The sequence below is a fragment of the Perca flavescens genome, chromosome 13, assembly GCF_004354835.1.
Source record: "Perca flavescens isolate YP-PL-M2 chromosome 13, PFLA_1.0, whole genome shotgun sequence".
Classification (NCBI taxonomy): domain Eukaryota; kingdom Metazoa; phylum Chordata; class Actinopteri; order Perciformes; family Percidae; genus Perca; species Perca flavescens.
In genome coordinates, this window is record NC_041343.1 from 16,154,645 (window position 1) to 16,170,221 (window position 15,577).

General features: G+C 40.3%; 1 protein-coding gene across 1 annotated transcript; it reads left to right on the forward strand.

The window, feature by feature from the left end:
• Nucleotides 1-22: 22 nt before the first annotated feature.
• Nucleotides 23-12,060, forward strand: slc47a1 (solute carrier family 47 member 1). The gene is made up of 17 exons (XM_028596223.1): nucleotides 23-107; nucleotides 460-561; nucleotides 3,316-3,384; nucleotides 3,510-3,658; nucleotides 4,076-4,118; nucleotides 4,928-4,972; nucleotides 5,761-5,858; nucleotides 6,910-7,007; nucleotides 7,155-7,268; nucleotides 7,364-7,431; nucleotides 8,151-8,259; nucleotides 8,622-8,697; nucleotides 8,787-8,856; nucleotides 8,985-9,117; nucleotides 9,894-9,988; nucleotides 10,270-10,374; nucleotides 10,528-12,060. Exons 2-17 carry the CDS (start codon nucleotides 487-489, stop codon nucleotides 10,891-10,893), a joined length of 1,713 nt encoding a protein of 570 aa, XP_028452024.1. The 5' UTR covers nucleotides 23-107; nucleotides 460-486; the 3' UTR covers nucleotides 10,894-12,060.
• The last annotated feature ends 3,517 nt before the right edge of the window (nucleotides 12,061-15,577 follow it).

The following is a 15,577-nucleotide window of genomic DNA, read 5'->3' on the forward strand; positions in this document are numbered from 1 at the left end:
AGGTGGCTGTCAGCTCCAAACTGTTTAGGTGTGCGTGTGTGAGACGTTGGCTACCACTCGCCTACAGAGAAGAACTCTACCAAGTCTTAAGGCTCACAGGCCCACTGGTGAGTAGGGGAAAGTTGAAGTGTTGGGGGTGGAGGGGGGCACATTGGTATGTTATTCATGAAATGCCACGACTGTTATACATTCGGTTCCTATATTTATTGGTTGCAGAAATACTGTTGTGCATGCAATGTTACAGAGCACAGTTAAACAGTGCAATCAATTTCCAGTTATGAAATATATACACAGTATGCAAATCAAATAATATGGTGCCTGTAGTGTATCTTAGAGCAAACCTGTCTGTGCTTGGTAATTTCACATCGCTGCTCTTTGATAAACTGTCTGAACCCAGTTACAGTAATAGCAATAGTTTGCTGCATTAGATCTGTCAGATCTTTCTCTTTGTTTCTACAGCTGCTGTCCCGGATTCTGTACTTTCTCATGCCTTTTGTTAGCACCATATTCTGTGGTCACATTGGCAATGCAGAACTGGCTGGATATGCACTCGCCTCAGCGGTACCATTTTTAATCCTTTGTAGACTAACTGATTTTACCTGCTGCATATTACAACTGCTACAACTATACTAACTATTTACTGTACTACTTTTGCTGCTACTGCTCATACTGACAGTAATTTCCTCTAACAATAGTATTTGTGTGTGTGTGTGTGTGTGTGAGAGAGTGAGTGAGTGATGATGCTCATTTTCTGTACCTTTAACACCAAACTGGCAAAGGGACTTGGCAATACTGTGATATTACGCTCCAAAAGGGTGCAAAAAGACAAATATATTCACATCAGCACCTGCCATGTCAACTGCACAAACAGAAAGAATTAAGACACGTAACACCACAGAGTGGAGCGATGTAAAAAATGAACAAAAAAAACACACAAAGATGTAGTGGAACATGTAAGGGAAATAAAATATCCCCAGACAACCAGAATAATAGTGTAACATTATCTCCCTAGTTTCAAGATACAGATGGGTGATAAAGTAAAAGAAAAAACATAAACCTAGTTTACTGCAAGTTGATTTACAAGAACGTGTAACCACGCTTGTCACCATTTTGACGCCATTTTAAAAAAAATGAGGTAGCCAGCTAGCTATGCAGGAAGATGTAATTCTTACCACAACCCCAGAACTACTGTGTTTGAATCACTGAACAAATGTGGGGGGTGGAAATTCAGAGGTATTGAACCAGCACAGCACATCAGTCCAAAATCTCCCACAGGTTTTAGTTGGGTTGAGATCTGGTTACTCTGGAGGACAATATCAGCTGATTTACAAAAGATTCATCCTCGTTAAACCATTCACATCATAATTCAACCTTGAACCTTGAGGGACACATTGAGCCTCAGGGCTTGGGATATTGTCATCCTCGAGATCATTGTTACTTCCACTTATACAAACTCTATTTGTATTTGTCTTATCAGACCTTTATAATCATGGCAGCCACTTGTTGGTTTGCATGACCAGCATGTGTTAAGGAGGTGATATCACATGGCATCATGCCCTATAGCATAGGCTTTCCAAGCCCTTGGCTACTATGTTCTCATACAGCTGCTAACATACACATCCTCCAAAAATGCAACATGGAGATCCATTGGACATAATTTACTCCATTTTTTAATTTTCTTTTTTTTTTATTTAAGTCTGTAATTTTATTGAGAATAAGATCTCTTTTGCAAGACCTGAGACCAGCAGCAGAAACATGTAGTGCAAAAAGACAACTAATTTAATCACACACAATTGATGCACATGGACAACACAAGTCCCATCTTGGTCTGCCAAAATATGTGGCTCTCTTTGGCTTGCTATATGTTGAACTCTTTTCACCACCAGTCTACTTTGACTGTTGGCCATTTGGCACTAGGAAAATAGGATATATTTGTGAGAGCATTGCGTGTTAGGAGTACCCACAGTTCATCGTAATTGTGAGAACAGTTGGCACTGAACTACAGCCCTAAAAATAAAAGCAATGAGCTAAAATTGGCTGATACTTGTATCAAGCTGCAGACTGGGGTGTTGATTCTCAGTGGGACTAGGTGTATCAACCCTTTCCCATTATAGGCAAAATAATATATTTAATGGACATAATTGGACAAATTGGTCTTATTGAAAAATGCTAAACTCTCTGGATTCAGCCATGAAATCCTAAAAAGACTGATGATTAGATAGAATGTTAGGGGGGAAACACAAAGTGTTTAGCACTTTTAGACCACACAGACAATATACTTCTTCTTCTTTGAGCATTGTGCGGGTTGAGATCCATGATCAGTCTAATGTATTATGGTTAGCGGACGATGTGCAGTATCTGGTAGGGCATTGGTGCAATATTTTTGATTTGATAGTGAATGTGTTGTATATTTGACATTAGTGCAATACATAAGTTATTGATCACAGCATGATCTAATGGAAAATGTGCAATATCTGGGTAAAATATACGTGCGATATGAGGGGGAGGATGTGCAGAAGGTTCTCTTTCTTCTGTGTGTGCATGTGTGTGGGGGGAGATCGGGGGGTGGGGGTGTGGAGGTCTTGTGTGAAGTATATTGAATGTTAACTGTAGTTGAATGCATTTGTGTTAGACAATTGTATGTGCGATGTGCGGTCTTGATTTTGTAGAGACTACAGAAATAGCTTCTTCCTAAATGTCCCAGTGCAGGGCATCCGTGTCCACTTGTGAGATTATAATGGACTGAGCTGAGGCAGGATACAGTGACACTGAAGTGAATTAGCCAGTTGAAATGTTGGGATACAATTATATGGGGCAGGCAGGATCCCTTCCTACTTTTTGATTTAGATTTTAGGGAGATATCAGCACATCGCAGACTGCACTTACAGTCAATCTTATTAGGTTTCTCAATCCTACAACGTCCTCCTGCCATGATGTCTATGTAGACTAATTCTTCCAATAACCCTACTTTGCTTGACACACGGTAGGCTTTGCTGCTCTCTCCTTCTGAAGTAATTTCTCCACACACATTTTTAATGGAGTCGCTCTGCTCCACAAAGTCTACCTGTTTTTCAGCCATGGGCTTTCCACCCTTGCGGCAACTGGCCTTTCATCCTTTTCTATCAAATAGTTTCAAGGACTAAGAAACCACATTCACCTTAGTTGGTGAATCAAACTAATGTACATATTACTCAGAGTTATGTACATAAACAAAAAAGGACAATGTGTTAAAGACATTTAAACAGCAACATTTTATAACTAAAGTCTACAGTTTTTGTTCTCTGATTGTCTTGTTTTTGATGCTCCACCTCTCAGACCGTTACAATAACCACAACTGCAACAGGCTATGGCTTTGTCTTGGCTTGTGACACACTAATTTCCCAGGTGAGCAAAACCACATTATCTATTATAATTTGACAATTTGCATTGTGTGTTTTATACAGAAAGGTCTACATTTTTAACCTATGTAATCAGATTCAGTTCTCTTTTGCCTCATTTGTGTCTTGCAGACATTTGGCAGTAAGAACATGAAACGTGTGGGAGTAATTCTCCAAAGGAGTTCATTGATCCTGCTGTTCTTTTGTCTGCCCTGTTGGGGTCTTCTCATCAACACTCAGAACTTGCTGCTCATCTTGTACCAAGAGAATGAGGTGGCAAGGTAAATTCACAGTTTCTTAAACTTATCAATACTATATATATATATATATATATATATATATATATATATATATATATATATATATATATATATATAAAATATAATATATATAATATATAAGTATTGATAAGTTTAAGAAATGTGTGTATGTGTGTGTAGGGGACCGAAGCTGGAAAAGTTACATAGTGTTGCTTTAAGTTCAGCTTTGTATGCACATTTATGTATGTTATGTATATGTGTGAATATATGCAGCTTCAGACACCTGGAAAGATTAGATTCCTGTTTTTTTACTTATCATTTTGAGAATGTAAAGCACTGCATATAGACTTGCAAAAAGAGGGGCATGTCTGAGTAGAAAGTGAATTATTGTATGTTTGCTCTGCTACATTAATATTACCCTATTTGCCTTTCTTTCAGAATTGCCCAGCTCTACGTGATAGCATTTCTACCAGCTGTTCCAGTGAGTGCCATGAACTGAAACACTCACTGTCAATCACTCAATTTTTTTGAATATGCAATATTCAGCAGTTACTTGAGCTACATAATTAGCACACTAGGGTCTGTATTAAAAAACAGAACATTTAAATGGCTTGACGCTTGAAGCATGTGAGGTAGCAAATAAGAAATATCTTAAGAACTAAAAATAATAGCAGACACGTGGTAAAATGTGTTTTTCTGTGGTGAAATATTTACTTTACAATTCTTTCCAATAGTATTAGAGGCCAGGTCATTGTCTGTGTAGAAAACAATCATGTTCCATCCAATTCTCCCCATGACCAGTGCATAAAATCAAAGTAATTAAGAAAAAGCAAGAGTAGCTACATCTTTACAACGGCCATAAAAACAATAATAGGTTTTTCTAGGCAAATTGACACATCTAGAAAACAATAAATGCCTACAGTCCGGATATTTTCAATGCTTATAGTCAAACTAAAGTGTAAACATGACACAGTGATTTAAAAGCAAGACAAGTCAACTGTCCATCATGTTGTGCTTACTCACATTACCTCCTTAATTTGACAGAGATAATCCAGTTAGATTGATTAAAGTAATTTGAATATTCCTCCATTAATATGTTTTCATCAGATTATTAGCATGCATGCACACAACATATCAACATTTAGAAATGAATGAGTAGCATAGAACAAATAGGCCTGCAGAGGTATTGACAGCAAAAAAGCAGCTACCAAGTTGTGTTTGAGAATCCTGACAGGTCTACCAGTTTGATTTAAAAAAAAAAATAATCCCCTTTGTCCCTTCCTGCTACAGGCCATGTTCCTGCACATGCTGCAAGTTGCCTACCTACAAAACCAGGTAAATTTATAAGAGAAAACAGGTGCACATCTCCCAGCCTTAAAAATGGACTGCAATATGTTTTCCCAAAACAAATTCAGGAAATGTTGTCAATGGTAAAAAAAGAGAGTGAATAACCTCATGTCTTTATAATTGTATTTACATCAGAGACGAATGAACCATGTCAGCAGTGTTGTCGGATAAATGTTTTGGAACAGTTTGTACAGACATTTATGGTTCCAAGACGTTGCATCCTAATGACCTTGATGATCATCCTCTAATGGTTTTGAGTGAAATGTCTAAATAATTTTTAGATGGATTGTAGTCTCGCATTGTCAGACCTATCTCCGCAGCACTATGAAGTAAATAGATTGCCGTGAAATTTGATTTAGACATTTATGTCCCCCCCATTGTTATAACTGTGTTGATCCAGTGATGTAAAGTTTTCCTCTATGGATGCAAATATAATCATCCTCAGCTTTACTTTTTGCTCAGTGCTAATTAACAAAATATAAGTATGTTAATATGCTAACACTCTAAACTAAAATGGTAAACATTATTGCTAAACATGTGCATTGCTACTTTGAGCATGTTAGCATGCTGAAATTAGCATTTATCACAAAGCACCGCTCTGCCTAATCAAGCTGCTAGCATGGTTTAGGCTTACTATATTCTTGTTACTTGAGTGCATTCTTTTCCCGAATTTGTTGTTTATCTCGAACCTGCATAAATAATATTCATGCAGTTTGAAAATTAGCTCTACAGATTGGATAGCTGATTAAGGATTGCATGTCTTTTTTGTGTGACAGGGGATCATTCTACCTCAGTTGTACACAGCAGCAGCAGCAAACATTTTTAACCTGGGGGTCAACTACGTCTTAATCTTCAGCCTTGATTTGGGTGTGGTGTAAGTGTGTATGCTGCTTCTCCTTACCTTTGTAAAATCATGTTTTGTCCATCATGTTTGATGGATTTTGTGCTGCTAAAAAAAACGGTATCAAGTGATGACCAATAAAATGTACTAGTTAAAGGTGCAGTAAGCAATGCTGTGCAAAGACTGTTGATATTTGAACTCAACTGCCAAACAAATACAACCCCCCCTTCAGAAGCTCCACCCCCCAGATTTACAAACCGATAACTACTGGCCTGCTGGCTCATTCATATGCTGCCTCCCCCCTCCAATCCTATCATCAACTGTTGCTGATTGGCTGGAATAGTGTTTTGTGGCTCGTGCACTCCTTTCTGTTTTTTTTCCATTTACACAGTCAGGGCTGTGTATTAGTACCAGATTTTTTTTCAGTGCACACAGAAAATAGAGCGCTAGGTGACCGTGAGGAGATATTTGCTGAATTTGACAAAAAAGTGTGTTGGATTAGATTAACATCACTTACTATACCTCAAAGCCTCTACTGTATAACATTAAAAGCAGATCTCTCTTTCTCCCCTGATCACTTCACTGAGAGGGCTGAGGGGATAGTCATGAGTTTGGAAATAAGAGGACAGGAGGTCAGAGAGCTCGTATTTTAATCTAAGAAGAATGATTTGTTTTTTTGTTAAAACAGAGCCAGCAGTACACTGATGTTTATTTTATTTTTTTACTTTATTTAGAGAGGAAGGCAGTCTAGGGAAAGAAGAAAGAGCTCTGTTGATCCTGGTCCAGCTGGATAAACATTTGATACAACAGGCAGGCAGGTCCCTGTGGTCAGGTCAGGCCTGTCCCTCCCCTGCCATATCAAGCATGGACGCTAAATGGTCAAGGTTTATTCTCAGACCACTCGAGTGTCCCGCACAGCGTAACTTTCTCGTTGCTGGCCTCCTTTGACCCCTCAGTGTGTAGTCCTTCCCTGTCTTTGTCTAGAGAGAGCGGGATGGAGTCACAGTCACTGTTGACCGTAACAAGACATAATTCCAATATGAAAATATTTTATATGTAAATGATGTATCATGTGTGTTTGAAGTGGATCAGCAATTGCTCACAGCCTCTCTCAGATAGCCACCTGCCTGCTGTTGTTTGGCTACATCCGATGGAAGAAGCTCCATCAGCAGACATGGGAAGGTGAGTTATGCACACAAATGTGAATATAAAACACTAAATGGCCAAATCAGCATTTCTGCTACACTACTGGACCAAAAGGCAAATGATGGATTAAATCTGTCTTCAGGCTATATTGAGTATAACCCTTCTGTGTGAATCTTTCTACAGGCTGGTCCATAGAATGTCTGCAGGAATGGGGCTCCTATATGAAGCTGGCTATTCCTAGCACATTCATGGTCTGCTTTGAATGGTGGATCTGGGAGATCGGAGGTTTCCTTGCTGGTCAGTGTTGCTTTTGTTTGTATTTTCTTTAAAGCCTCTTTGACTGGAGCTTGAAAACGTTTAAGTTTTAAAAGATGTGACCTTTATCATTTCAGGTGTACTTGGAGAGGAGGATCTTGCTGCACAGCATGTACTAGCAGAACTAGGAACATTGTCATATATGGTATGTAATCCAATGTGTTCACTGGAACATTTATGTCCACAATAATATTTAACAATAATTCAGAATTTTGGAAATGAGCTTCTTCATTTTATATGAGAAGATTGTCTGTCATGTCTGTATGTTAAGTAAGGACCTATATCCAGGAGTTGATGAGCTTAGCTTAGCATTAGGACTAAAAGCGTGTGAAACAGCTAGCTTGGCTCCGTCCAAAGTTGAAAACTAGGAGTATCAACACCTCTAGAGCTCACAAATTAACATGTTTTATCTTGTTTGTTTCATTTGGACATGGAAACATTACACTTTGTGAATTTATGGGGAGTTATGGACTGTAACAACCATGCACAGTGACTTTTCTTGTAACCATCTATGTCTATGTGTCTATGTGTCGAAGACAAACAAAAGTCCTGGACCTGGGCTTGTAATCGTTGCAGCATGCAACCACCCTAAAATCACAAATAGATGTTTTCACATTTCTGTTTGTGTATGGATAACAAATGAGATAACACACACACACACACACACACACACACACACACACACACACACACACACACACACACACACACACACACACACACACACACACACACACACACACAGGGGTTACAGTGGTATCAATCTTTTCATTAAGGTCTAAAAAAGAAAGTGAATAAACGTTTTTCCCAAATGTGTGTAACTCATTGTAAATGACACCAAAAAGTAATATTGGGTCCTTGCAGTTCCCTCTAGGTGTCCATGCAGCTGCCTGTGTGCGTGTTGGGAATGCTCTGGGGGCCGGGAACACTACCAGGGCCATACTAACCTGCAAAGTGGCCCTTGTGCTGTCAGGTATGAAGACACATACGCATATACCTGTAAACACAAACATAATTGATGTAATCTAAACCATGCCCACTGAGAATTCTTGATCCTGACTGGTTGGCAGGTTTATTCAATTCTTTACAGTATAACTGGACAACTCTAACATATGTGTAATCAGCATCAATCTTGGTAATCTTGGTGTGTGTGTACGCGCGTGTGCACACACACACACACACACACACACACACACACACAAAGATAAATACATGTTAGAGCCATACAACTTTATTGTGTTTGATATTTTGTGAATCTGGACGATAGTCATGCATTACAGTCGTGGAACACATAACTTGTCAGGTATTATCCCTTACCTAATGTCTTTGCTACAGGAGTGCTTGCTGTGTTCCAGGGTATTGTCATTGCTGGCTGTAAGTCCGAGCTTGGCTACATATTTACCTCTGATGAGTGAGTTTTAGACCAACACAAGTTTATTCCTGCACCCTGTAAAGGCAACTCTGTTTGTGATAATCTTTTTCTACTTCCACTATTTGCAGAAAAATTGTGGAAATTGTCTCAGAGAACCTCACAGTCTACACATTTCTACAATTCTTTGATGCACTTCTGGTACGTTATTATACAACAGAACACATTTTCTGTCTTGTTTTGCATTGAGCTGTAAACAGTAAACAGTACAGAGCTGTCTGCTTGTGTTGTTCAATCTCTTTTATGTGTTTAAATCTGTGTGTTTTCAGTGTGTCTGCTCAGGGATTCTTGTAGGATCTGGGATGCAGAAAATTGCTGCCTTGTCCAACCTGGTGTGTTACTACTGCATTGGTCTGCCAGTGGGAATAGCTCTGATGTTTGCTGCTAAGCTCAGAATATTAGGTAATTTATCCATCCTGTTCTATCTGTGTATGTTTTTGCAAACAAGCTAGGATTAAAGATAAATACAGTGATCCTGTTATTCCTGTGATCTTACACAAACCTTTCTTGTCTTGGGATCCCAGCATCACACTTTTATATTGGACTCGCTCTAAAAAAGACTCAACATCAATGCAGCAGAACCAGAAATATCATCTTTTTTATTCCACGCATTTTGTCAAAATCGGGTGACTACATTACCCATAATGTAGCGGATGTCCCTCTTTTTAGGCCGGATGTCCAACACCTTCCGCTTTCCCACGCGCGCACACACACACACACACACACACACACACACACACACACACACACACACACACACACACACACACACACACTGTAATATTCATATATGGGTGGCTCTTATTTACAGTAATATGCAGATATGCAATATGTTTGGAGTTCAGAGGTGGGTAATGCCTCTAGCAACCTTTTTTTTAGCCGCACAAGGCTAGGTTTTGGGAAAGGCAATGCAGATAGTCATTGATATGTGTGGACTGATGGATTGCCATGACATTTGATACACACACTCATGTCCCCCTCAGGATGACTTTGGTGATGCCCAGATTTTTCATTTAGCACAGATCAAAATATGAATCTCTTCTTCTCTTTGTCATAAATGTCAAGTATAACACTTGTTTTTCTTAACTTTCGTTAAACAGTTTTCTTACGAGTGTGTATAAAGTGAATACACTGTAGCTCTTTCTTTAACGCATGCTTATTTGTGTTCCCTTGGTTAGGCTTGTGGCTGGGTCTCTTAATATGTGCTTCATTAGAAATGGGTTTCTTCCTCTTCCTAATCTACAAACTCAACTGGAAGAAAATCACACACAAGGTAGGATGTTCTTATCTATCTCTAAACCATGCATGGTATTTAAAGCTTTCCAAATAGGATTGAGGCCAGGAGTTGGGATTAGCAAATTAAATATTTTTGTTGTAATGGAGCTTCATCATGAGGCAGTCTCATCAATAAATGCTGGCATCCTTGCAGCATTTCCCTATACCAAATTAACTTGGCAGCATTTTAAAGCTTTGTTTTGTTTCACTTTTTGTATTTTCTTTTTACATGAATAAAAATAATTTTTACGTCTCTCATAAACTCTAATATGTTTTCAGGCTGTCCTGCGAGCTGGAAAGAAAGTGGTGTTGATACCAAAGCGCCCTATTAGTACAGTGATTAATGAAGAGATAGTGCCTGACATCTCGGACTGCCCAGATACAGTAAGTGCATATGTATAGATATATATATATATATATATATATATATATATAATGTGGTGTGTAGTTAAGCAAGGCATTCTCACTTTTTTGTTTGTGTAAATATACTTGAGCTGCTCACATATTGATTAACAGCAGCATCTGTGCACCCTGAAGGCCCAGTTGGACACAGAAAAAGCCCCTAAAGCAGATGGCTACAGTCCAGTCAACACCCAGGATCAGGAGGTGAAAGCCGGTCATGAGGCTGAGGCCAACAACACAAATACAAGAAGAGCTGAGGGGGATGCTGAGCAGAGCAAAAAGACTTCAAGCACCAAAACTCAAGCGCTGCTCTCTGTTTCTGAGCTGATCTTGCGCCGGGGACTCATTTTCTTGATTTCAGTTCTGATTTTGGCCATAGGTGTTGCTTTCCACATTGCTTTCCCTGTACCGGAGCCCTCCGCTCACAGCAGGGCCAACTTTACATTGAACTGGGATAATGACTCCAGTCCTACACCACTGGCCCCGAACCCAAACCTCTGAGCTATCTTTGACCTCTGAATGTAGACGTCTAGTGGCAGAATTTAGATCTCTTAGGGAGATAAGTGTTGAATTCATAGTCCACTCAGACCTGGGTGTTCATTTTGTAAAACTACAGCCTAGGCTGTTAGATTTGAATTGTGTAGAGAAAAATGTCACAGTGCTGCACTGCTGAGCAAATCCACAAAAAGCTGGAAGCAATATCAGATGAGTCTAAGACTGGCAGGATGAACAAATTAGTAAAAGTATTGTTACAAAGGTCATTTTTTAACCTGCTCAGCCTAAAATGCTCAACTGGGACTACAAGACACATTCTAAATCCCTCACTAAGTGACCATGTGTGCATTAAGGAACATATGGTCTTCCACAGATAGCTTTTGATTTTTTTCCATTCTTGTCTTGATTTACCTTTTGTACTGTAACATATATCTTATTTCTTACTGACCTTTAATCATGTTCTTATGTTTTGACTGTAAGTGTAAATATCTGATGTAACATTTACATATTTAGCTTAATGAGCAGTGTTATAGTGCTTAGCTAGCCTGGGCTCGTATAACAAAGACACACAGCTACTAAAGGCTAACCTAGCTTGTAACATTAATGGTATTGGTCTCCTCTCCCTGTGTGATTCATTTAACGTGAGAATGAGACCTATGCTTGCCTGGATGAGTGTACTTTCCTACCTTACCCGCATTTTCCACCAGGCGCGTCTGTGCCGCCTCCCGGCTGCGCAGTGGTTTTGTTCTGGCCTTCGCCACGCACCATACCACACTGGGAGCGTCTTACCTGCCCTACTGTTGTGCAGCGTAGACAGAGCGTCAAAAAATAGGCAGGCAGACTTCTTGAATTCCAACAGCGCAGATTTATTTGTAGGGTGCCAGCACGTTTAAATCGGAAAAATAAAAAACTTGAAACTACCAAAAGAAAACTGGAGCAAAACAACAGAATCTACTTGAACAAAAAAAATTAGACAAAGCGTGCGTTTGAGCAGCAAGGCTTCTCCAATAGCCTGTCCCAAAAAATCAATAAAGCACATGTTTATATCAGCACTGCTCTTACCTTCTCTTTGTACAACTAAACAGTCAAATCTTTCCTAAGCATGTGTTTGTATTAGCAGAGCATCCCTTTAGACTAGGCACTGATAGTGCACTGCTGCCTCCCAATGGTGATGAGGACAATCCAGCTTACATTTTAACTCCTCTTGGTGGAGGACCTATATTGGAAAATAAAGGTATATCTTCCAATATAGGTCTGTGGTTTTCACGAAATGAATTAGTCCCAATACTCTTTCTTTTTGATTAGGACCATCATCGATCTAAGTTTTTAAGGAAAAAATGTCAATTCCCAACTCGTTTAGAGCCATGAATATTAGTCTCCTTTCCTCAGCGTATCTTGGACAGTGTATAATGACGTGCTTGACAGACTCTAGAACTCCACAGTATAGACATTTGCCGTCTCTGTGTTTCCCCACAAGAAACAGCCCACTTGCCAGCTCACAATGTCCCAGCCTTAATATGGCCAACTTAATCTGATCCATCCTAGGCAGGCTCATTGTATTTCCAGATTTTATTGACGGTTGGATGTCAAACAGCTTCCTCCCTCTGGTGTATTAACTCCACTCCCGCTGCCACTGCTGGTTCAGTCTTTCATTAATGAAACTTCGGCACTCCAGTTTACCAAAATGCACCTCCACCCTATCTCTTCCTAATCTCGCCCGCAGTTTTATCTGCAACCTCATTCCCGTCAACCCTCTCACATTTGCCGTAGGCCACAAGAAACCTACACTACACCCCTCCTCTCCAATCTAAAAACCACCCAGTGGCGGTTCTAGCACTATAACTAGAAAACAAAGGTAAAAACAAAACCTGCTGTGACTGCACTTTGCTTGAAATAATAGATTTTTTAGCCATCTGGTTTTTAGCCACAAACCAGATGGATTGCTTCGCATTTGCTCGGCATATCCATCTGGGAACTTACCGTTGAAGAACTTTTGGGAAGGGGCGAAAATACTGGTTAGCTGATTGGATAGACCATATGTCTGTCACCACCTATGTTGATGATAGACGGGCAAAATCAACCAATCAGATCAATGAAGCGTATGAAAATACAACCACAAGCCCCTACTGCTGCAGGCAAAGCATAACTCGTTAGCTCAGCAAGCAAGCAACATGTTGGTAAAGGATATTTGCCGTTTGTGTAACGAGAATTTACAAATAAAAGGCACCGTTTCAGGTTCCCGGTCCATTTTCCAAAAGAAGGATCCAAGAGAAAAAAGCATTAGCGAGCGGCTAACAGAATTAGGGCTACCTCTGTCTGAAAATACTGGTTAGCTGATTGGATAAACCATCTGTCTATCACCACCTAACCCACCTCAAAACCAACGCTGATTGGTTGGCGTTTGGCGAACAGCTACAAATTTTCTCTATCTCAAGATGCCAGACTGATCTGTGAGTGGAAAACTGGAGCTTGCAAGATCAGGACGGTCTCACGAGGCTAGTTAAAGTGCCCATATTATGAAAAAAAAAATCTAATTTTCTGGGTTTTTGTTGTGTTATTTTGTGTCTTTGGTGCTTCCACATTCTCAATGGCAAAATACTGCTACAACACACACAAATTCACCCTAATCTACAAAATAAATTGTATAGAACTACTTACATGTCTCTGTTCTGCAGGTATTCCATGCAAACTTGGAAGTGCGCCCTCGTTTAGAAGAAGTCTCCTGGCTAATCCGGCCTTGTACAGTCCGAAGTTGGAGAAACAGCTAGCTAGCTCATATAATCCTTACCTAGCTACTGTGCATGTGCGACTGACAACAAATATCTTACAGAAGTTGGGAGGTCTCACTCTGTAGCTAAAACAAAGCCCTGACACAGGGTGAAAAGAGCTGCTGCAGCAATGTGCAGTACAACAAAAATATGGTGTTTTTTGAAAATTAAACCATGTAAAGACATTAACTTCTACTTTTTTGAAGGATGTAGACCTCTAACTTGTTGCTATTATTCATTTGGAGTCATGCTTGTGTCCACCTGGCGAATGTAAATCCAATATTCACTCTCTTTGAACTCTGCTCTCTGTCTTTACCAACTCCTAATGGAAACACACTACTTTACTTAACTTTTGTTCTGGTGGCATACAGTGGGGGAAATAAGTATTTGACCCCTTGCTGATTTTGCAGGTTTGCCCACTTACAAAGAATGCAAAAATCTACAATTGTAATCATATGTACATTCTAACAGTGAAAGACAGAATCCCAAAGAAAATTCCAGAAAATCACATCATATGAATTTATTAAAATTGATAACCATCTGATGAGGAAAAACAAGTATTTGACCCCCTGGACAAACAGCAAGTATTCTGGCTCCTACAAGCCAGTTAGTCTTTCTTTAAGACACAGCCCCAATCCGAACCAATTATCTACATCAAATACACCTGCCTCACCTCGTTACCTGTATAAAAAGACACCTGTCAACACCCAAACAACCAGCATCCAACATCACCAACATGGGCAAGACCAAAGAGCTTTCTACGGACATCAGGGACAAGATTGTTGATCTGCACAAGGCTGGGATGGGCTACAAGAGAATCGGAAAGCAACTTGGAGAAAAAAGATCAACTGTCGGTGCAGTTATCAGGAAATGGAAGAAGCACCACACCACCGCCAACCTCCCTCGGTCTGGGCCTCCACACAAGATCTTGCCTCGTGGGGTGTCCCTGATCATGTGAACGGTGAGGAATCATCCCAAAACCACAAGGGGGGAACTGATGAATCAACTGAAGGCAGCTGGGACCACAGTTACAAAAGAAACGGTTGGTAACACACTACGCCGTCATGGATTGAAATCCTGCAGCGCACGCAAGGTCCCCCTGCTCAAGAAGAAACATGTGCAGGCCCGCATGAAGTTCGCCATTCACCACCTGGACGACTCAGAAGAGGCCTGGAAGAAGGTGATGTGGTCAGATGAGACCAAAATAGAACTTTTTGGCCTCAACTCAACTTGTCGTGTTTGGAGGGCAAAGAACACCGAGTACAACCCAAAGAACACCATTCCCACTGTCAAGCCTGGGGGTGGCAACATCATGCTTTGGGGGTGCTTTTCAGCCAAGGGGACGGGACAACTCCATTGTATTGAGGGGAGGATGGACGGGGCCATGTATCGTGGAATTCTGGACCGACATCTCCTTCCCTCAGTGAGAGAGCTGAAGATGGGTTGAGGATGGGTGTTTCAGCACGACAACGACCCTAAGCACACCGCCAAAGCAACAAAAGAGTGGCTGAAGAAGAAGCACATCAAGGTTCTGGAGTGGCCTAGCCAGTCTCCAGACCTGAATCCGATTGAAAATCTTTGGAGGGAGCTTAAAATTCGAGTTGCCAGGCGACAACCTCGGAACCTGAATGATTTGGAGGCTGTCTGCAGGGAGGAGTGGGCCAACATCCCTGCCGAAATGTGCACAAACCTTGTCACCAACTATAAAAACCGTTTGACATCTGTGCTGGCCAATAATGGCTTTTCTACGAAATATTAACATGCTGTTTGTCCAGGGGGTCAAATACTTGTTTTTCCTCATCAGATGGTTATCAATTTTAATAAATTCATATGATGTGATTTTCTGGAATTTTCTTTGGGATTCTGTCTTTCACTGTTAGAATGTACATATGATTAAAATTGTAGATTTTTGCATTCTTTGT